General features: G+C 48.5%; 1 protein-coding gene across 3 annotated transcripts in view; it reads left to right on the forward strand.

The window, feature by feature from the left end:
* Positions 1–22,387, forward strand: part of POU2F3 (POU class 2 homeobox 3) — a 45,403-nt gene that overhangs the window by 3,480 nt on the left and 19,536 nt on the right. For 2 of the 3 annotated variants that reach the window (XM_054087187.1, XM_054087188.1), the window contains exons 2-4: positions 1,486–1,539; positions 2,296–2,364; positions 13,586–13,620. In XM_054087187.1, coding sequence (XP_053943162.1) covers positions 1,486–1,539; positions 2,296–2,364; positions 13,586–13,620 — 158 coding nt within the window. The remainder of the gene's footprint in view (positions 1–1,485; positions 1,540–2,295; positions 2,365–13,585; positions 13,621–22,387) is intronic. The other variant, XM_009569887.2, reaches the window with a different exon arrangement.

Consider the following 22,387-nt stretch of genomic DNA (forward strand, 5'->3'; position numbering starts at 1 on the left):
GGAGATGATTTGCTTTCATTCAATGAAATGTGTTACTATTTCTTCTGTGCTTGCAGACTTTCTCACTGAAGTGAGCCCCAAAATTCCACGCGATTTAAGATTTTTCTTCCTCTATTTTATGAGAACAACTTGGCTTTTTTTAAAAAGATGCTTTTTGGCAGCGAGCAAAACTTTGTGCTTTGTAGATTGCCTAAGTTAGGGTCCCTTGGCAGTATTACAAGACAAGATGTTTATAGCTGATGATAATTGCTCTTCCTGCAGTAGAAATGCTTAGAAGCCCCAATAAATGTTCATGTCTTAATTGCAGCGGGTTTATTTGAAGGGAAAAAAACTAATCCCACAACTCCTCTCCCTCTCTCCTTTCCCCCCTCACCCATTATTACAATTTAAAGAAAGGAAGTTTCTGAAGTATGTGAGTGTTTCTGTCTCTGGTATAAGCCTTGGCATTTTTATTTTCCTTTATTAATTTGCTAAAGAAAAAGCTTCAAACTTAAACCAAAGCAGAGCTGATCGATTTGGGCCAAAAAGCAGGTAATTTGCTATTTGCACGCAGGAAATTTAAATAGGGGGAAAGGAAAACATGAACAAACAGAAAGGGATGGATGCTTTACTGTGAGTGACAGAGGGGAGTAGGTATAAATCCTATAGGGTTATCCTCATGATTTTGGCTGTTTGGAAAAAGAATCATAGAATGGTTTGGGTTGGAAGGGTCCTCGAAGCCCATCCAGTCCCACCCCTGCCATGGGCAGGGACACCTCCCACTGGATCAGGGGCTCCGAACCCCATCCAACCTGGCCTGGAACCCCTCCAGGGATGGGGCAGCCACCACTGCTCTGGGCAACCTGGGCCAGGGCCTCCCCACCTGAACAGCAAAACAGTTCTTCCCAAGATCTTATCTCAATCTCCTCTCTTGCAGCTTAAAACCATTCCCCTTTGTCCTGTTCCTGCCCTCCTTGATCCAGAGCCCCTCCCCAGCTTTCCTGCAGCCCCTTTCAGCACTGGAAGCTGCTCTAAGGTCCCCCTGGATCCTTCTCTTCTCTTCTCCAGGCTGAACAACCCCAACTCTTTCAGCCTGTCCTCAAAGGTGCACGAGGCATATCTAGGAAAGAGGAAAAAAGTTTGCATGATGCCTTTAAGAAGGCTTTCACCTGCCTTTTCTACCCCAGCAAAAGCACCGCAAACACTGGCCCAGCTTCCACGCTGTTGTTATTCCCCCATGCAAATCGGATGACTTCTGTGGCCGGGATTGGCTGCAGAGGCACATGCAAATCAGTTGGGTCTTCATAAAAAAAATCTCAATACCTTCACCCCCTAACTAGGCTGGAAAGAGTTAAAATTCCCATGCGAAGGGTAGAAGAGCTGAGAGGGTGTCCATCTGAATTTGAATAGATATTCTTCCTTCTTTCACTGGTGTGTACTTCACCTCTTTTAAGGCGGAGATGAGCAATCCAGTGTAAAGTTGACAATTCCCACCTTTTCTTTCAGCTGTCCCTGAAGGAGAACGTGGTCCTGGGTGTGGTGGCAGCCATCACTTCAAGGGTAAATGACAAATTTATTGGCATTGATAAGGATGGGAGGGATGATCTGCAGGGGCTTGATGGGAAAACACTCTTCTCGCTCTTGGGTTGGGGACAGCTTTGGAGCAATGCAGCTTCGGGGTTGAAGGGTGTGAGCACGGGAGAGCCATGTAAGTAGTTTGCAAATAGGGGTCAGGTGTGTTGAGAGAAACACGCTGAGTTTGCAAGGATGCAAAGTCAGAGGGACTCTGTTTCCCTCTCTGAGAGGATCTTCCTTTGCGCCTTGGTCGTCCCTCCATGTGCTTTGCGCAGCACCAAACACCCGTCTTGAGGGATGAGGAGAGGATGTGGGAGAGGACGGGGAAGCTGGGAGGGACCCCCTGCCGCTACAGGTGTGGTGGAGGACAGTGTCAACCCAAGAGCCACACCAGCTGGCTTGGGAAGCTTGCTCGAAGCTCAGGGGAGAGGCTGGGAGGGGTCCCAGTGGTTAAACAACCCCTCATCCACTGCTTGGGAGAGGAATGATGAGAAAGGTGCACATTAAATTGGGGAGGGATGGGGGGGAGAATGAGGAGGGGATGCAAAGAGCAACAGGAGGGAAAGTGCATCCCCGGAGCTGATGAATATTCTAGTGGCTGTATGTTGAGGAATCAGAAATTTGAAAGTCTGATGGTTTATTATAATTACACGTTCATTTGTGCTGTTTAGTGGAAGCCACATGTGCCTGTTGCCTGGGACTGTGACCTGTTATTAAAATCAGTTGTGCCTCCTTTTCCAGAGATCAAGATGAGTGGTGATGCGGCAGATTCCACAGATACTCGGCATGAACCTGACCAGGTGGAGCCAGGTAAGGGGGGTCCCGGGCGGAAGGTGGGGGGCAGGTGGGGGAGCTCGAGGAGAAAGGAGAAAGAAAAGGGGGAGCATGGGTGCTGGAAGTTTCCCTCTGTGCTTTGCTTGACTCCTGTTGCTGCCACACTGCGTCTTCCAACCAGCCTGGGAGTTGATCAGGAATGCGCTCTGGGCTAGGATTGCGCTCGGATCTTGATCAGCATGCAAGATCCTTCTGTAACAGCGGTGAACCAGCGTGTGTCTCAGCAACGGTCTCTGTGATTTTAGCATGGAAATACACTCAGGTCTTGCAAAAGAACAATGCCATTGAAACAGTCCTGGTCTGCTTGGTGTAGCACAAACAGCTCTTCGTATTTCACAGGGTTTGTGTCAGGAACGTTTCCTTAGATAAAACTCACAGTTTTTTGGACACGTAGATGTAGAAAACTGGGAGGAACTTGGGGAATAATCAAATCCAGCAAGGTAGATCCAGCAAAGATTTATTACTCGTCGTCTTTGAAGCATGATTGGGTTTCTCATCTCCACTGCTCCCACCTGAGAGCTGCTCCGACTCTTGCTGCTGTGTGGCTGGAAGCCCCAGTTTTCCTTGATTAGGGAAAGCTGAAGAGCAGGTTGATCCTTTGAGGATGACAGCACTGATTTCTGCCAGGTTGCCTACCAGCTTCTGCACTGCCACAAGGTGTGACGTACACCATGAAAGTCAGTTTTGTATTTTCTGGCATCAGTTCAGATGGCCACTGCCTCCAGTGGGCTTGGAGTGAAAGATCCCAAGGCTGTAATGTCCCACAGGCTCATGGTCAGATTCCTTTTTAGGCAAATACACAGCAATAACAAATATTTTTAGCACCCACTAAGCAAATATATAACAAATTAAGATTATTAGAAACTGTAAGGGTCTTCTATAGGCTGAGAAATACACACTTTTTAAAACTAACACTCACAGAGACAATGTAGAAGAGTTATTGTCCTTTGAGTAGTGAAGAGTCCTAAGCTTGGGGTGGAGGAGAGGTGTAGCACCACATTAAAACTTTACATGGAATGATTTTATTGTTTCTTCCGTCATTTGAGAGGACTTTAAGAAAAATGAGAGCTTTGAAAAGCCAGAGAAACCTTGGGATACTTTAATGGGACTAAATCTACCCCTTTATTTACACCATACACTGAGGACCGAAATTCTCTGTGCTCTTAGCTATTATGCTGGGTTATTTGACATAATCTAAGGCAGAGATAAAATCTGGTTCTATTCATGTCCCTGAACTCTGATTGACTTCGGTCAGGTCAGCTTCTGCTCAGGGCTTTCTGGTGACCCCAAGCAGTTCTTTGAGATAAATATTTCCAAACTGCTTCTCTGCAAACACATCCCCAGCTTCCCGAGCTCTTTCTAAAACCCTGGCAGCTGTTACAGGGCCTTAAGTTGGGATCCAGAGCCTCCTGAACTGTTTCGTGCATCTTGGCACCCAGAGCTGATGGATAACAAAGCTGAGTCAAGATTAGGGAAGGGCGTATTATTGTGAGAGTTGGGTTTAGGTTTGGTTTTGGCTGATACTAAATGCAGTGGGAGTCTGGTTGCTGCTGGTGTGGTCAATAGTGTTAAATAAGAGAGAAACTGGCACCACAGTTGATAGCGTAAAAAACTGGTTTTCAGCCTAAGCTTCCCAGACAGCCATCAGTGCCACCTGTAGCACCTCTTCTTGAGTGGCAATTGAGAAAAGAAAGCAGAGAAGTGAAGTGAATTTGTTTTAAAATAACAAAAATGTTTGCAGCACCTTCTGCTGTAGGAGCCTTCAAATCAAGCAGGGAAATCAGAGCGAGTAAATCTCCTTCGTTTGCCAAAGAGTGACACCTCCCTGAGGACCAGTACAAGGAACCTGTTTCATTTATTCCTTTTCTCCTGGCTGGTTGATGTCTTCTGAATCTTCAGAGCTCACTGCGTGGGACCAGGCAGTGCTGAGAAGCCCTGCAGGGCGCTGGGAGCTCCTGGGGGTGACCAGTCCACGCAGGACTCCAGGAACCGGGTGACCAGATTAGGATCACACCCTTCTATGATCTAATTTGGGTTCTAGCCTGGCACAGCACCCCAACCCATGGAGGGGCTGTCTCTACGCTCTACCTAAAACCTCTACTCATCTTTGTCGTTTGGTTTTTGCCCTCCTCTTTCCGACCATTTTGTTTATAAACAACAAAGCTCTTTGTACTGAACTTCCCTAGAAGTTTTTATTTTCCCTTATGCACAACGTTAGAGGAATATTTACTGCAACACCTATTAGTTCAGTGTTTTGTTTACTAGCTCCATGTGGGAAAATCTGTTTTCCAGTGAGTCATTAATTGAAGACCCATTTCCTAACGAACTGGACCAATCCACACAGGGATCTTGCCCCCGAACGAGAGGGCAGTTACGAAATGAACGCCATTATAGCTTATAAAGAATGGAAATCCTTCGAGGTGCAGGTTTACAAAGGCCTTTCATCACCAAAAGATGCAAACTGGCTCCAAGAAGAATAAAAAAAAAAAACCTGGAGAGAGTTGGGTGCCAAAATGCTTTTGTAAACCAAGCCCTTGATCTCAAACTGATGCCTAAAGATCTGATGGGAAGTGTCAGTAGCAGAAGCATAATCTCTTCCTTTCATATCTCCGCCAGTTCTAGGCTGAAAGGGGGGAAAAAAGGGTAATTTGGGGCATTGTTTTACTTTGAAAGTGTTTGAAATAATTGTGGGGCTTTTTCTTTTTTTTTTTTTGAGAGAATTGTCAGAATTTTTCATCTTAGGAGGTGAGAAAAACTAAACTCTTTTTTTATTCTTTTTTTTTTTTTTTTCAACCACATCAATTTTGTAGGAAATGTGTCCAAGTGTTTTAGTAAGATGTTCTTCAAAAACCCACGTTTGTTCAATTCCACCCCCTCCATGTTTACTGGATGCAGTGAAATTTTGCCGGTTTACAAAAAGCCATGATTTCAATTGGAAAAAAAACCCATAATGAATATCGCCTAGCCCGCCCAGTCCTGTGAATGTTAATCCCTACTTTACTTTAAACTCTGCCTTTTCTGCCACAGTATGTGTGAGGGGAGACGGGCACGAGTTTCTCCCGCGACAGCAGCGGTCGGATTGCTTTCCCACATCACCCAGGAGCTGTGTAGGTCAACCCCAGTCTGAGCACTGCCTCATCTCTGCAGTCCGAGCATCCTCTTTGCCCTTTCCCTTGTGGTTTAACGCTTGGCTCGCAGGCGATCCCGCTGACTCCATGGGGGGTAATGACAAGCGTGAGTTTTGTGCTCGCCTGTAAAACTCTTTTCATCTTTTTTAAACTGATGAAAGCCATGCCAGCAAGTTCTGGGTTGTTGTTTTTTTTTTTTATGGGAACTGTGGGGGCTTGGCACTGCCGAGTGTCGCCCCTGGTCTTCAAGCCGAGAGGCAGAGATCTCCCCCTTCTTGTGGTTTATCTAAGCCCTCCGTATCTGATGCAACAAAATGCTGAGGTGGGACTTGCCTCTGTCTGTCTGTTTGTTTGTGTCAGACACTTGTTCCCCGTTTATCTGCTTGATCAAAACAGGTTACACCAAGCAGAGCTACTTCCCTTTGATTTCATCTGTTGAGGCTATGGGGGGGAAGCCAAAGCCTTAACAAGAGGGCGATAGGGAAGCTCTTCAAACACAACCATAGGTAACTGAATAGCTGCAGGCGCTCGGAACATCTTCCCTCCCCACCCTGTACCGGGGGAGCTGGCTGGCCTGCCAGCAGCCCAGGGCGGCAGCGCGATGGGCATCCCAGCGCCGGGCGAGAGGAGATGGGGTGTGTATGTGTGGGTGCAATGTAGGACAGCCCTGCAGCGTTATCGCTGCCTCGGGAGCAGCTGGTATCGCTCCCTGGGACGCAGGCGGTTGCCTGACCCGGCGGCTTGGCGCAGCTGGGTCGGGTCTGGGATCTGGAAGAGCAGCAGCCAAGTAGAGGAGAGTGGCTGCACGGGGAAGGCACGGGGAGCCAGAAAGCTGGGTTCCTGGCCTGCTTCGGGCTCTGGTGGCGACGGCAGCGAGGTTATCTAACCCTCACAGCTTGGGTAACCTATCTGGCTGCGTTAGGAAGCAATAAAGGACGTATCTTCTCTCTGAGGGTAAGAAAGAGTCCTTCCTTTAATGCCAAGAAAATGAAAATGGTAAGGAGCTACAATGATCTGCTCCTACGGTCTTGCAGAGTGTTCCTTTTTGCTATTCTTCTCCCCTCGCATCCTCAACTTGTGCCCATGGAAAGATACCAGTGTGGGACACCTTCCTCTGCTGCTGCTGAGAGATACCTAACGTCCCCCAGCAATGGAGGCGAGAATCAGAGACAGGTTTGGCGTGGAAGGGACCTTCACAGGTCATCTCGCCTAAACCCTCTGCAGAAGCAGGAACAGTGTTGACTACAGAAAGGAAAGGCAGCTCCAAAACTGGACACCGACATTTCCCATGCAAGTTAAAGATCCTCCCAATATTCTAGCTTCTATGTCGGTGCATTTTGAATTGAATCCATATCAGGGCAAATAGAGAAACCTTTTCTCAGTCTGCTTTTCTGCCCCACACGCTCCCTGTACAAAATTAAGCCTCTCTCTGTTCCTCAGCTCCAAAGTGAGGGTCCTGATCTCTTCTCCCACCTTTCTGCCAGGCTGGAAGCTCTTTGATGCAGGTGCTAAACTCCCCAGGGGTGGGTTTGGCCCTCGGCAGAACGGAGCCCTGGTCTCAGCTGGGCTCTGCCTGCAAAGGCTGTTGTTTATCGTATTCCAACCATAGGTGCAAGGTCTCTTTTAAACATGATGTTTCATAGGGGATGGAGGCTGTGACCTCTGCACCCATCAGCTCTAACTCGGGCAAAAGGAGACGGGCACAAGCAAGGGATGTCAGGCTGAGCAGCGCACGGGCTTGTGTGAGAGGAGTTGGGGGGCTCAGGCTACGCTGTGCGGTGCACGGGGGCTCCGTGCTGCAGCCAAGGTGAGGGGTGCACAGCGTGAGCTTTATTCTTTTGCTGTTACCTCTTCAGATCAGGCTTGGAAACACCTCGCCAAGGCAAGAGTCTTTTGAGGAAAGTTGGCCTTCCTTGGCCCCACACTGAGCCTTAATCCTTGGCCACACCTTTGCTCTCCAAGGCCAGCTCTGCCTCGTGAGACTTTCCTCAAAGCCTCCAGGATTTCTCTGGTCTCTTCTCCCTGCAGCCCTGAAGAGCCTCAGGACAAGCCTCAAATAAATAAAAGCAGCAGCAGCAGCAGCCGGGCTGGAAACAGCTGGTTGCTATGGCAACCGGGGCTGCTCAGGATTTGCATAAGGCTGATGATTTTCATAGCACAGCCACATTTAAGGCAAGCAGAAGAAATTTCCATATTCCCAGCTCCGAGTCAGTTGGGGCGTGGGGGAGGCCAGGAGGGGGATATTTGAAATTCAAATGAAGGTGATTAGGGTTTGAGGTTGGGTTATTTTTTTTTTTTTTTTTTTCTTAAACATCCCATTATGGAAGAGGATAAAAAAGGATGGGGAGGGGAAAGGGGAACAAAAGGCTGGTTTGACTTGAATTAGAGGGGCAAAGGAAGAGCTGGTCTGATCTGCCTCTTGCCTCTGGTCTAAGAGGAGAGACTTGCCCTCTCCCAACACCTGCAGGTGAAATGTTTTCCGTGGGAACAACTCCTGCCCTCAGGTTTCCTTCTGGAAGCTGCCCGAGTCTCCCACACTCACTGTCCTGCTTTCTCCCCCCGTCTCCCTGCCCCACACGAAGGGCGTATCGCACCCAGCGCTGCAGTGGGGCTGGAAGCTGGGGTTTCTTTGAGGCACTGCTGACAAAGGAAAGGTGTTTTCATAACCCAGGGGTTTCCACCCAAATGAAACACTTTGGTGGAAGCTTCCCCTGAAGTCTGTAGCTGTCTGAGTCAGCACAGATTCACTTTTCTTGCTAACCAGCCTTAACTTTCCCATGAAGATGCTCTGATGCCTCGGGTTGGTCTGTTTGTGTCTTCAGAGCAAATGGTTAACATCAAAACTGCAACCCTATGAAAGCTCCCATCCCATTCACACATTCCTAAAGCACCTTTTAAGGTTGGTTTTGGGGATGGCAGCATTGCAGGAGGACACCCAAGGACCAAGGGAACTGACCGGTATCTGCTCAGCTTCGTTTCTGCTTCCCGGGGCCACCGCGCACAGCTGGAGGGAATCAGGGGCAGCCACTAAAGTGGAGAGAAGGTGATTTCAGTGAGCTCCTACCATCCACTGCTTTTCCTGCTTGTTCTGGAGAAGTCTCTGCTCTGCATGCTGGGAACAGTAGTGTAAGGGCTCTGACTTCATATTTACTTGGGTCTCGGAAGCGAGTTGAAATCCTGAGGATGGTATTTGATGCTGAATATCTGTTTTTGCTTAATATAACCACATCCTTCTCAGTGCAGGTGAGATTTATTTATTCCCATACGAGGATAGGCTGAGAGTTGGGGTTGTTCAGCCTGGAGAAGAGAAGGCTGTGAGGAGACCACAGAGCAGCTTCCAGTATGGAAAGGGGCTCCAGGAAAGCTGGGGAGGGGCTCTGGATCAGGGAGGGCAGGGATAGGATGAGGGGGGATGGTTTTCAGCTGAAAGAGGGGAGATTGAGATGAGACCTGAGGAAGAAATGTTTCCCTGTGAGGGTGGGGAGGCCCTGGCCCAGGGTGCCCAGAGCAGTGGTGGCTGCCCCATCCCTGGAGGGGTTCCAGGCCAGGTTGGATGGGGCTTGGAGCCCCTGATCCACTGGGAGGTGTCCCTGCCCAAGGCAAGGAAGGGAAATGGGTGGGCTTTAAAGTCTCTTCTAGCCCAAACCATTCTGAGATTTTATGGCTCTATGTTGTTTGAGGTGAGAGATTTGATTCTTCTCTCAGCTAATGTGAACAAGTTAATTTCTCAGCTTCTGGAAAATGTACACGGAAAGGCACTCTGCATCTGGCCTGGTTTGTCACCCTCTGATGGCATTGTGCTTTATCAGCCAGAGTGCTAAAATCTTCAGGGTAGGTGAGAATAATCTTAATTTTAGATATTTCGTACTTCAAGGCTGAAGTCTGACCTACTCACCCTGTAGAGGCGACGATGAAAAGAGGTATCTCCAGAAGGTGATTCATCTCTCTGCTGTCTGTCTTGGGGGCAAGATGAATTGCCCTCTGGAAGCGCCTGCTTCCTCTACCTGGCTGTAAAGGGAGCCTAGAGCAATTGGCTCAGAATTAGACACCTAAAAGTTAGACATCTAAGCCCAGGCAGCTGCATCCCCTGCCTGGTGTCTGCCTGGCACTGTTCCTCCATCGCCGTTCAGCTGTTCTGAACTTTCCTCCCAAACGCACACAGCAGAAAACTGATTCCCTGTGGGAATTCCCCAACACCTGTTAAAGATTGAAATCACCTTCTAATTCCCTGTCCCTTCTGCGCAGCTGGGATCAAGCTGCGAGGTGAGAGTTAAGTGCGCAGTTAGGTGGGAAGGGGGATCGGGTTGGCCCCCTGCTTGCAGCCCTGGTTTTGTCACTGAGTAAACGCCACGAGTGGCTGCCACTCCCCAGGAGTGACACCTGCGTGTTGCCACATGTGTTCACCTTGCGAAGATGAAGGCACAACGTGATCTTGCTTTTACTTTCCTCCCATTACAGTGCTTTTATCCTCAAGCGCTGGACTGGCTCGGCAGCTTCCAGGGGTAATCGTGTTGGTTCTGATAGAGCACTTGTCTTTGGTTTTCAGAGCAAACACTGCTTTCCAGGAGGGTGGGGGGGAAGCTGTCCGGAACTGTTCTGCTGCTCCTATCCCCAGAGAAACCTCCCCAGGCAAACTCGCACCAGATCTGATGCCAGTGCTATGCAAAACAGCTGCCAGGTGAACCAAGGAGAGCAGCGCGGTCCTTGTCTGCCCTGCCGCCAGCGGAGCTTATCGCTGCCTCCTTCCCCCTGTCCAGCAGGATCCCTAAAGAGAGGAATGAAGGCTCCTGCGATGGGGAAGCTCCTGGGAACCATAGCACAAGGGGCTCAGAGCAGCCTTTCTCCATTTAAAATCCATGGCTTCCCCAGTTTGATGCAATTTAAAGACGGGAGGACTGCATCTAGCAGATGCTGAGGCTTTACATCCCATTGTGTCTGGCTGGATGTTGGCTGCTGTGAAGCTTCATTAGAATTAATGGAGTTCCAACCGTTTGCAGCAGCCGAGAATCTGCTGTCACTTACACTGTTCTTTCTTTTTATCTCCTGGAGCTAGAAAAGATTAAATCTTAAGTCCACATCCTCGTTGTTTGAACAGCAAGGAGAGAAGTTACTACGTCGGTGTGAGGCCTGACATTGGTAGAAACTGGGAGGAAATGGAGTCTGTTTTTAATATTTAGGGAAAGTTATGGATTTAACTGAAAGAGGAGAGTTATTGTCCCTATCACACCCAAACCTTGGCTAGCAGCTGGAATAATTTTAACTTTATTTGAACACAAGCTTTCACTGAAATAGAAAGAGATGAGATTTGTTTGCAAATAGATCTGTGCACAAACACTCGCTGGTCCTGCTGAGAAGTTCCAGAGATTTGTGGATCCAGCTCCCATTTACATAACCACTGGGAGCAGAAATCACCTCACCCAGTTTTAAATATCTCACTGTTGGACATCTAAGTCTGCAGCAGTTGCCTCGGGTTCCTTTGTAGTCAATAAAGAGAAATGTTCATCTCCAGAGGGCCGTTCATCTTGACTTAAGATAGGCGTCTAAGATAGGTCAGATGAATGGCCTCTGGAGGTGCCTATTTCTTCTCGCTGTCTACCAAGACAGCCTGGGGCAGCTATCTCAGACTTAGACGCCCAAGCTACGACTGAGTTAATGTCCTTCTCCGTGCATATTTGCAGTAAGCTCCTCTGTCACAAAATACCTGGCTGAGGTGCTCCCCAACACCCGTCTTGATCTGTGGTGGGACGTGCAAGAGAACAGAGGGTAGGACTTAGAGAAAGCTGTGTCTGGCTTTGTGGCAGAGGAAGAGAGAAAGAAAGGTGGAAGTCCATCAGCTCCACGTGCTTGTGCAGGGAGAGCAAAGTGAGGAATGGGAAGCTTGGAAGTGGAGGAATGAATGGGCTGGAGAGCTTGGGCCTAGTGGTAGTGATGTGGGGTGAAACTCTTCCAGTGGTGCAGCTCAAGTTCCAAGTTTTGGGCTGTATAATAGTGACTCAGAGCCATCGCCACTGGGGCCTAGGGATTTCCCTCAAGGTCTTTGAATCTTGCCTCATCAACATGCTGAATCTGAACCTAAGTGAAACTCTTGTATCCAAGAAACCAGAGGATTACCTTTTCCTTCCTGTTCTGTTTTAGCAACTAGGAACTTTATTTCCTCCTTCTATCCTCCTTGGCTTCCTTCCCCTTAGCTACCACCTTTAGATTGCATCAACCCCCCCTGTGGGTTTCAAAGCTAGAAACTCCAGGCCTTGAAGATCCTCACACAGTCCTGCTCAGGTGTGTGGATACTGATTGCGATCATCTATTAACGCTATCAGCATTCCCATCGTTATGTGTGCAGTTCTTGGCTCTTGGGGCATAGAGCTGGAACGCAATGAATGAACAAATTCCTCAGGCGGGAGCAGCTGGAGAGAGGTGGTCAGGGAGCAGATGGTTGCAGCGAGAGCTCCAGGAGGCGCGTGGCAAGTTGGAGGTTGTAGCAGAGTAGGGAATTGCATGGAAGAAGATAAAGACTTGAGATTGGGAGGAGAAAAGGCTTTGAGGAGCAGGTCGGGAGGAAGACAGGGAGCAAGAGCAGGCTTTAACACAGACAGGCTGGGCAGAAGGTGCAGCGCTGGGCTGGGGTTGAGTTGCAGATGGTGAGAAGACAGAGAAGATGAGAAGACGGAGAAGGTGTCAGAGTGGGGGGCAACAGCCTGTTCTGCTGTGAAACTGTGCTCTGGTGGTGTTTGATAAAGATCTACAACTGAGCCTACCAAGGGTAACAAAGGCAGCTCAGGTTCCACAGCCAATGCTGTTAACGTGCTGCAGATTAAATCTCCAGAGCTGTTTCTAGATAGCAGAGAACAGGGTGCCGTGAAGTTGTTATCATTGACTCTAAAATATTTGGCCATCTATGAATAATTGTACCAAGCGCACTCCCCCGATGATCTCAAAGAACCGTGCTGATTCACAGGGGAGTATTATGTCTATGGTGCAAGTTGAGAAACTGCACTCGAGATCAAGTTAGAGGCTCGTTCAGCTGAAGAAAGCCAGTCAGTGGGAGCGTTGGGCTCGTACTCCTGCCTCTACAGCCCCTTAACTGCTTTCCAACATTTTGCAAGAGAGACATGAACTACTGAAAAACACGATGTGTTGGAGCTTGATCGGATCACAGGGCACGGGCTATGCTTTATGGCGAACGTTATACTGGAAAAAACAGGAGGAAGAGGCCCTGGGGGCTGGGGCTGGTGGGATGTGAACGATTTAAGACTATTTATCATTCGGTTGGACTGGAAGAGAATGATTTAGGGGATGGATCGCAAAGAGAAGGGAAGGGGTTTCTTGGGGTTGCCTTTGCAACTAAAGAGGCTTCGTGGAATCCCTTAAAGCATTCATATCTGTGGAGAGTAGAACCTTTTCTTTGTGATGTTCTTGATTAATTTGGCAGGTGTGATGGTGAAGGGGGGGGAATGTTTATCATCAAAGGGGAATGAGTGAGGGCCTGTGTGGTACCTTCAGGCTGAAACCTGTCTGATTTTCCTCCTGTGCCTGCCAATCTCTTTTGGAATCAAGGAGACGCCTCTTGAGCACAACCCCACGGCACCCTCTGTTCCTTCAGATATCCCGTAATTACTCAGTGCCACATGGGTTCCTGAAGATCCCTGGTTAACAGCCTTGGCCACCTGTTTGCTAGCCTCTCCTACAGTTAGTTCCTGCGTTGTGTACAGTGCCTTGGTTCTGGATTTCCCTGGAGATTTGTGGCGTCCTCCAGCTCACCTCTGCTGGAATCTCCCTTGCAGTCAGTGAGTTTTCCCCCACCCTTGCTGCTTGGCCCGGTATCTCCTGGGCAGAAGCACTTCAGCAAAGCCCGAGACCTGCAAAAGCTGCAAAAGCTGCAAAAGCTGCCTTCATACTTCCATCGCTGCTTTTGCATTGACTCCACCTTCCTCCTCCTCTCTTTGTTTTTGCAGTAAACTGAGCTGGGCTCACAGCGTGTCTTTGGTTATGAGTGTTCCAAGTTCTGGAAAGTTTACATCAATGCTGTCTGTCATTAATACTGAGATATGTTTCTTTTTGTTTCGTTGTAGGGAATGAACAGAATGGGCTGGACTTTAACAGGCAGGTAAGGAGCTCCCTGGGCTACCAGGTATTCTCCTGCTTTCTTGAGTTACTGTTTCTTAATTGCTCATCTTGCCACGTCCAGGCAGCTACCAGATAAAAACGGTTTGGTCAGAAGCTACCATTAAACAGACCACATATGAATGACTGATTAAACTTCTGGTTTTCCAGCCTTCCTATTTCATAGAAGTTCAGTTAATTATAGAGTTTCTTTAAATCACTGCTTTCTTGAGGCTTTTTTTCTGGCTTTTAATTTTTTTACCATTGTCATGTAGAAAGAAGAAGGGCCTCATCTCCACTGGTAAATGTGTCAATCCCACCCTAAAGCCCCGTGGACTCCTACTGCTTGTGACAGTGGTGCCGCACGCCCTGTGGTATGCGAGCCTAGGAGCCCCGGGCTGACTCATGGCAGTATCAGCAAGGACTAAAGATGAGGTGGTTTGAGGGCTTGGAGTACGTAGGTCGAGACCAGGCCTGCCTACAGTGGCAGATCCCTCTTCACAAGACAGTGAGGAAAGGGACAGCAGATAAAAGCAAGTGCTTCTGCAGGGCGAGCAAGCCCTGCTTGTAAAATGAACTGTGACTGTTGGCTTTGCTGCTATTCTCCTGCTCCATGAACAAAAAGCGACCCCTGTCCTCCCGAGCACCTGGAGATTTTCGTATGTGGCCCTAAGAAATCCTCTGATCTCCCAGCAGAATTGCAAGGGGAGGAAGGTGAGAGCTTTCTGGAGATTGTGGATCTTGAATCCATGCAGACATAGGAGAGAATACTCTTGAGTCCAGAGCTGAAGGCTCTTGTGGCCATCAGTAGAGCTGGACCTCATAAGGAAAAAGGAGGTGCAGAGAGTAACCCACTGATCTGGGGCAGGTCTCCAAGGGCTGGACAGGGAGCTGGAGCGAGGAGAGCAAAGGGAGTTGGGCAGTCAGCATTTGAAGCAGACGGCACTCTTAACAGCACAGCACCCTGGCAGCTTCCAACCATGCGTTCCCCGAGTTGGAGGGTTGCGATCCTTTGCAGCTGAAGCTTCTTGCTGTGGCTTTTCTGTCCTTCAAGCTTGCCTTGGTGGCTCTTGTCTGACAGATGTCAGCGAGCGGCTGTTTGTTTATTTGGCTTGGCTGCCCCGATTTTGGGTGGGTCGGAACTTCCTATCAAAGGTGTCTTAACATGCTCAGCCATCTTCCAGGTTTTTGGAATACCCAGCAGAAAACAAAAAGTCTTGTGTCTCCAGGTCTGTAGATTGCAGAGCCCAAAGCACAGACTTTGTACACGCCAAGAGACGGATCCAATCTGCTTATAAGTAGTGATAAAAGAAAATTCCCTCAAGACAGAAATAAGCTATGAAAGCACAGGATTGTTAACGTGTTGCAAACTTTTCCTATGGCGACACCACAAAGATGTTGGGGCTGGAAGCTGGATTGAGGTTAATCAAGGAAACGTTATTGACTGTGGTGAAGCAGTGCTGATTTACACCCGCCGCCGATTTGACCCATTGTATTTAAGGTTCTAATACTCTGTACGCCTCTGAATGAGCAGATGCTGGTAGAGCGGGGGAAGCAGACAGCCTTGCTAGAAGCGTCCTCATCAGGACTTAAGAGAAGCATCATCCTCCCAAAAAGAGATTGTAGGTTTATGACATTCTTTTGTAGCATTCACGTGCCATTTTTATTTTAGCCCTTCTACCAGAAGGGCACCGCAAAATCATTTTCATTGGTGCCAGTAGGTCTGATAGTGTAACTGAGCAGCAAACCTGACTGGGGACTTACCAGGCTTTAAAAAGCAAAAGCCTGCGAACAAGTTGTAGCAATAGGACAAGGGGTAATGGTTTTAAACTAAAAGAGGAGAAGTTTAGACTAGATACTAGGCGTTATTTTTTACACTGAGGGCGGTGAAATGGTGACCCAGGTTGCCCAGAGCAGTCGTGGCTGCCCAATCCCTGGAAACACTCAAGATCAGATTGGATGGCGCTTTGAGCAACTTGATCCAGTCGAAGGTGTCCCTGCCCGCTGCAGAGGTGTTGGACGGGATGACCTTCATGGTCCCTTCCAACATAAATCATTCTGTGATTCGAAGATTCTAAGTTAATTTTAATCTGTTTTTTTTCAGTCCGGTGTGATTCCCCAGACCGCAGGTAGTGTCCACGGAAAGGGGTTTGCAGTGGTGTCAGGGATGGGGTTGTAACAGTCCATGGGAGTGGACACAGGCATGTGCAAACGGCTCTTTGTCTCCCTCTCTTGGCCCTCTCAAGGCCATGAGTAGGCTTGAGCCATTCCTGTCATTATTTTAAATGAGCCCAAACGCGCACGGGTTTTACCCTCACGTTTCAGGTTGACCTCAGCTATTGGTGAATTCGTCTTCAATTCAGCAAATAGATTTCAAATGACGAGAAGAAGGAAGAAGGGAGATATGGAAATATCAAAGTGTTTTCATGTAAAATCAGGTGCTGAGCTCTTTCATTAGAGGTGGAGGTTGGTGGGTTTTTTAATTTTCATTTAGGGTTTGAGGTTAGTTTGGGGTGGCTTTTTTTTTTTTCTTACCTTGCAATTCAAGTTTTCAAACCGAAGCCAGAGAAGTACGGTTTGAAACCCAACTCCAATCCAAATGCAAGAGCTGCTGAGCTCTCTTTGACTTTATTTGGAGTGCTGGGCGCTAATCACTTTGAAGATCATAAATCTCACATCATTTAAGCCTCTCCCCCACTCTTTGTAAATGGCCTACATTTCAGGTCTCTCTCCCTCCCATGTTGTGCTCCAGGCAGGAAGAAAAGGGTGGAGTGACCTGGTTAGACCCCTTACTTGCCTACCAATTCCCTGCCAGGGCTGCTCTCGCCCTGCAAATGGGGAGGAGGGAAACTCCTGTGGAGTTTGAGGTTTTCTTGCAGTTTGTGGGTCAGCCCCGCGCTTTATGAGAAAGCTGCTTTCTGATCCCTCAGCCTATTTGGCAAACACTTCTCTCCCCCCCCTAAACTCTCCTCCCACCTGGATGCAACAGTAATTTGTATGTGAATGAGAGGGAAAAGGGTGTGTATGGAAAAAGCAGCATCTTCTGCCTTGCCTATCTGGTTTGGCTTTTTATTCAGCGAGCCTAATGCTGTTTGTTTCCTGTTTCTATCAAGGGAAATGCAAAGAGACAGTAATAAACTTTCACCTTCAGTGCTGGCAACCTGGATAGGGACATCTGCTTCGGGATGGTTTGGGATCATGTGCAGAGCATGTCAGGGACAGAACTGAGCAGCTCAGCTGATGTGGCTTCCGAGCCCTACCGTGAAAGGGCGAGTGGGACCAGGAGAAGGTCTGACTGAAAGCAATGAAACCAGAACTTTCCCTCACTGTAATGATGCTGCTGTGGTCTGACCAGGTCTTGTTTATCTTCCTCTTGGTCTATACACAGCATTCAGCCTTTAAGGAAATACTGCGTTGTTTGTTTTTGTAGCTGGCTCTGCAGAGAGCTGTTCTGGAGAGCCAAGTTGTTCACTTGCTGTCTGGAGTTAATCCCTGAGATAATATTGCCTTCTGGAATACACACATTGAGCTAGGGCTGGTGGTGTGGGGAGAGGAGAGGGCTTGTGTGTGTGATGGGAGTGTTGGAGTCCAGCACACAGTGCTGTGCATCCGTCTGCAGCTGGAGAAGGAAAACGTACAGATGATTTCTTTTCCCTCAGGAAAGCGATCATAGAATGGTTTGGATTGGAAGGGACCTTAAAGATCATCTAGTTCCACCCCCTCCATGGGCAGGGACACCTGCCACTGGATCAGGGGCTCCAAGCCCCATCCAACCTGGCCTGGAACCCCTCCAGGGATGGGGCAGCCACCACTGCTCTGGGCACCCTGGGCCAGAGCCTCCCCACCCTCACAGGAAAGCATTTCTTCCTAAGATCTCATCTCAATCTCCCCTCTTTCAGCTAAAAACCATTCCCCTCATCCTATCCCTGCACTCTTTGATCAAGAGCCCCTCCTCAGCATTTCTGTAGCCCCCTTCAGTACTGGAAGAGTGATGGGTAGGACCATATCATCTGCTGGTTCTTGCAGCAATGCAGTCTGAGTGCCAGGGAGGATCTCCTCTCTGCCCAGAAGAGGGAATGAGACATCCTCTCCAAGCCCCTTCGTGCTCTCAAGCACTGAGCTACACTCCAGTACTAGGAGAGAAGGTCAGTCTTGGAATGAAGCTGAAAGGTAGTGTGTTCCCAGTGCTTGAAAGGCTTAGGAGGACCTGCATGTGCTCTGTATCCCTTTATGTCATGCAGCTTCATTCCAGCAAATGGCTAACCCTTGCAGATGGCCTCTCATTTGTTTAATAATAATGACAGGTTTGATATTTGTATCAAGGTGAAGGTGATCCTTCCACATGATTTTACAATATTTAAGCCAGACAAGCAGGCTCTGCGGCGCTTGAGCTGCCCAGGACTGAGCACAGCTTGAATTCTCCAGTTGGTTCTTTATTCCTATTACTTTATTTTCTTTGTTTAACAGCAATCAGGGGATGTAATAAGGGATGTAATAATTCCTATTACTTTATTTTCTTTGTTTAACAGCAATCGAGGGATGCATCTCTTTCCAATAGCCCTCCTAGAAGTAGAATCTTGGCTTGGATTTACTTGGGAAAAGGAGGTAGCTTGGAGATGTATTATTGGGGCAGGAGACATCTTCTGAACACAAAGGGAAGCTTCCAAACAAAATAAGGAAATAAGATGTACAATTGAAGTGGCTTTGTATTTCACACACACGTTAGCTCAACGCTTATATTTGTACATCAGGTGACACGCGTTGCTCATGACTGTAAGGGACACGTTTCAAAACCCGTCTCTCCCAGTGGTCAGTCAGCACTAAACGTTTGAGCTGCTTAAAATTCCCAGTCAGCAGCACCTGAATAAACTTTACTTTGGCCAATTGAGTGAGTCTGCTACAATATCAAAAAAAGAGAGTGGTGAAGGACTGCATTTGCTGAAAAATTCCTCCTTTCCAAAACCAAATGAAGGATCCTGTCTGTTCCTGCCCTGCTCTCTGCAAGAGGTGCCAAAGGGGTTCCCCTCCCTTGGGACCTCCTTATCTAACTCGTCTCCTTGTCCTGTTCGTATTGGACAGAGTAAATTTCTAAGGGAACTTTAATTTTTGAGGTTTATGTGGGGTTTTCAACAGTTGTTTTGAGCTAATTGAGTGAGTTGTCGTAGGTCTTCACATCTCGTGTCTTGCAGACACATGATATGAGACATTAAAGCAGGCAAACTGCGTCTGAGATATAAAATCACTGGTGGCTCTTTTACAGTGCCATTAATAACACTCTGACCTTGTTTGGTGCTTTACACCCACACGTCTGAAGGTACTTCAGTAATGAATTTAGCATCCCAATGCCTCTGGAAGGTAGGGGAGGTGTTTAACCCCGCCTCAGAGACTCAGACTGACTACCTGCCTTTTCCCAGAGATGCTGAGCACCGTGATTGCAGTTGAAATCGGGGGATGCTTTATCGGACAGTTGCCTGTGGACGTTGAGGCGTACTGTGATCCAGGGGCCTGCTCCCCATCGGAGCTGGGATACAGACTCTGATTCTCTGATTCATAGTCTTGTGCTCAACCACAGACAAGTTCTTCCTCCCCTCCATCCTTTTGAAGGTGGAAAGAAGGGCCTAACTTGCTAGGTAGTTTGTTATTAATATCTGGGATGCAAAACTCCCTGCAGATTTAATTTTGCTCAATCAGGGCTTCCCTCCCCCCAGGGATCTCTCTCATAGTTTTTCATTCCACTCTGTGTTCCCACCTCCCCCTAATCTCATGTGTTCCCTATATGTCATTTGTGTTCCTGCTTGGCTTTTCCCTGTGGGTAGTTCAGGTTTCAGTCTGCCCTCCAGATTTCCATCCCAGTCCTGTTTTGCCCTCCTCTCAAGGGGAGGTTCACATCCTGCTTCCTTCTCCCCTCAGGGGATCAATTCAGATTTCACTCTCTCTTCTCTGCGTTGCCCCAGGGTATCAGCCTAAGTCTTGCATCTGCTTTTCATCTCTTGAGTCTTCCCTAATTGGAAATGAGCCTGGCTGTCTGTATCTACCTTGACTGACACTGGATCTAAGCTGAACACTACCTTGGCCTTTCCCTTTTGAAGTTTCCTTGCTCTGTCCTAGGGACAGGCTGATTGCATAAATTTGTATGGTTCTTCATTGAAATGCAGCCCTTTGGGAAAGCATCAGAGAAAGCCCTGGCTGGAGGGAAAGTCCTCTGTTTCTATATATGGCACTGTTTTGCTTAGGACAGGTAAGTAGAGGAACCTCTTCTTCAAGCTAGCTTTGTTCTGGCACCTTGCAGAGCCCCTCAGATGCGATTGCTGGGAATGAGCTTCCAAACAGGCCAGCGAGGCTCTGGGGAAGCTTATGAGGGAAAGGGGGATGGAAGAAAGAGGAAGGATCTGGTCTTCATAAATTTGCTGTCAGGAGGTGGACTGAAACCACTGCATTTGTTTTCTGTTAGCCAGCAACAGTCGACAACAACCCAGCATTGCTTCAGATACAGTCCAGCCAGCTCTGCTCCTCAAGAGCCACCTGCAGCCCGTTCTGAAACTCCTGCTTTCCTTCTCCAGGTTCCTAAACTGCAAACGATATTTATAAGGTGATTCCTACGCGTGTTGCCTCAGTCCGATGGCAATGTATCTTGCACGGCAGTTTCAAAGCTGCCTTAGAGATGATGGAGAGACAGAGAGGTCTTCCCTTCACACAAATTCCCTGCTCCAATTGGGAATCCTTTGGGAAACAACTTTTAGGCTTGCAGGAATCCAGCCCTGCTTTCATGAATCTGTCTAAAGGGACATAACAATTGTTTCCACAATAGAAACTAAGCTCAAGGCATGGTTGTCACTCTCAAAACCACTATTGAGGTTGCCCTTTTTAAGCAGTGAGTTGCACGAACTGCTGTGCATGGATATGACTCTTCTGCTTATTAGAGAATGGCTCATCGGTAATAAGGAAAGGGCTCCGGATTCTTGAAGGCCTTTCATCTGGTGAGCTCCAAGAATTCAATCAAAAGCCTGCACCACCCAGCAAGGGTGGGGCCCTGCACCCGTTTTGCAGAAGGGCAAGTCATAGCACAAAAAGGTGAAGGCGATGGGGTTTCAAGCAAGGCCTCTAATTTTGAACGCTTGACACCACGGTTGCACTCTCTGTCTCCCCAGAGGTGCTGATCTGCTGGCACTCCATGTGAAATCAGTGGGCTGAACCGGGGCTGCTCAGCCCCTTAGGAGTCAGATCTTGGGTTTATGCTGGCAAGAAACCCTCTTGCCCTGTTTTCCTGACACATAGAAGTTGCCCAGAGCCACTCAGTTGGGAGCAGAGAGTTGGCTCCGAGCTCCCTCTTCCCCTCAATCACCAGACTTTGTTCCCTCCACCCAAAATGAAGAATGATGTGCTCCTCTCCAGTGAAGTTGATCTTTTCTCACTCTCCCTTTCTCTTTTAATTATATTACTTGTGTGTATTTAACGCGATCCCTCTAGCTGCTCTGCTTGTGCCCCAGTTCCCCGGGGCGCAGCAACGGGTGCCAAAACTGCTATGAACCAATCAGAGAAGCCTGCGGAGCTGGGATGGAGCCAGCCCCAGTCACGGGAGCTGCCTAATTCCAAGCTGATTCCTTTCGAATGTGGGATATGGTGGAAAGCGCCTTGCCATTGAGGGCCACCTGCACCACGACTCGCTGGGGTGGACGCTGCTCTGCCCTCCTCGTGGGTGACTGACCTGGGGACGTCGCACGGTGCCAGGTGTTATGAGGGTTTGTGACTGGTCGGCAGACAGAGGGCACAAAGGATCCGGAATAACCACAGTCTGGTCCCCCTAGACAAGAAATTCATGAAAAGGGGATTTATTTTTTTCATGGAGGGAATTTGGAGAACAGTTAAGGGTTTGGTTTTGGCCCCAGAAAAGCCCAATAAGGCAACTTCGCTGCTGACTTGAACACGCTTAGGCTGCAGAGAACCTGTGTGAGCATGCAAAAGGGCATGGGAGAAGCCATGAAGCCTGGTGTGTGTGAAATCGGATTGATAAGGAAAGGGGCAGGGATGCAGCCCAGGGTGGGAGCAGAAAAGATAAGCACAAAGGTGTAGGCAGAGGTGGAGTTCTGGAGAGCTTTGGAAGTTGGGCAAGTGAAATCGAGAGAGGTGCAGGTACCAGTGCTGCAACGCCTGAGAAGGCTGAGGCAGAAGGGCTGAGGACGGCTGGGGAGGAAGCAGCAGGGAGAGCCCTGGGAAGGAGACATGAGAGAAATCACAGTCTTGATGGTGGTGAAGTTGGTTTCCACATTTCATTTGGAGGTTCTCACCATTCTGATCATGAAAATAACAAATTCCCCTCATCTTTTTTAAAAATACTTCCAATCTGGCACGTGCGCAGGCCTTGGCAGAGCAGGCACCACATGCCCAAATACCAATAGTAAGAGCAGAGATGCTGTAATTGTTTTTCAGTATCTTTTTGCCAGTTCAGGGCCCCCTGCACAAAGATCACCTTCCGAAAGCACTAGCGAGCTTCCGTGCTCCCGAGGCTTGCGCAGAGGCAGTCTCTGCTGTGAGAGCAGCCCTTCCTCTAGACACATCAATATGAGCGTGGCCATCCGGGGCAGGTGCTCTTCCCACCTCTCCTTCTCCACTCCCTTGCCCAGTGCCTGGTTTTGAAGCCTCCTGTGCTACATATGATGGTTTTGAGGTTTATTCCCCAGCACAGAGAAAAAGGGTGACTGTTCTACGATTATATGAAGTCTTCCTTTTTCCTGTCCTCTGTTTAAAAGCAAAAGTGCTAGGGAAATGCTGTA

This window comes from Cuculus canorus, chromosome 23 (genome assembly GCF_017976375.1).
Source record: "Cuculus canorus isolate bCucCan1 chromosome 23, bCucCan1.pri, whole genome shotgun sequence".
NCBI classification, from domain to species: domain Eukaryota; kingdom Metazoa; phylum Chordata; class Aves; order Cuculiformes; family Cuculidae; genus Cuculus; species Cuculus canorus.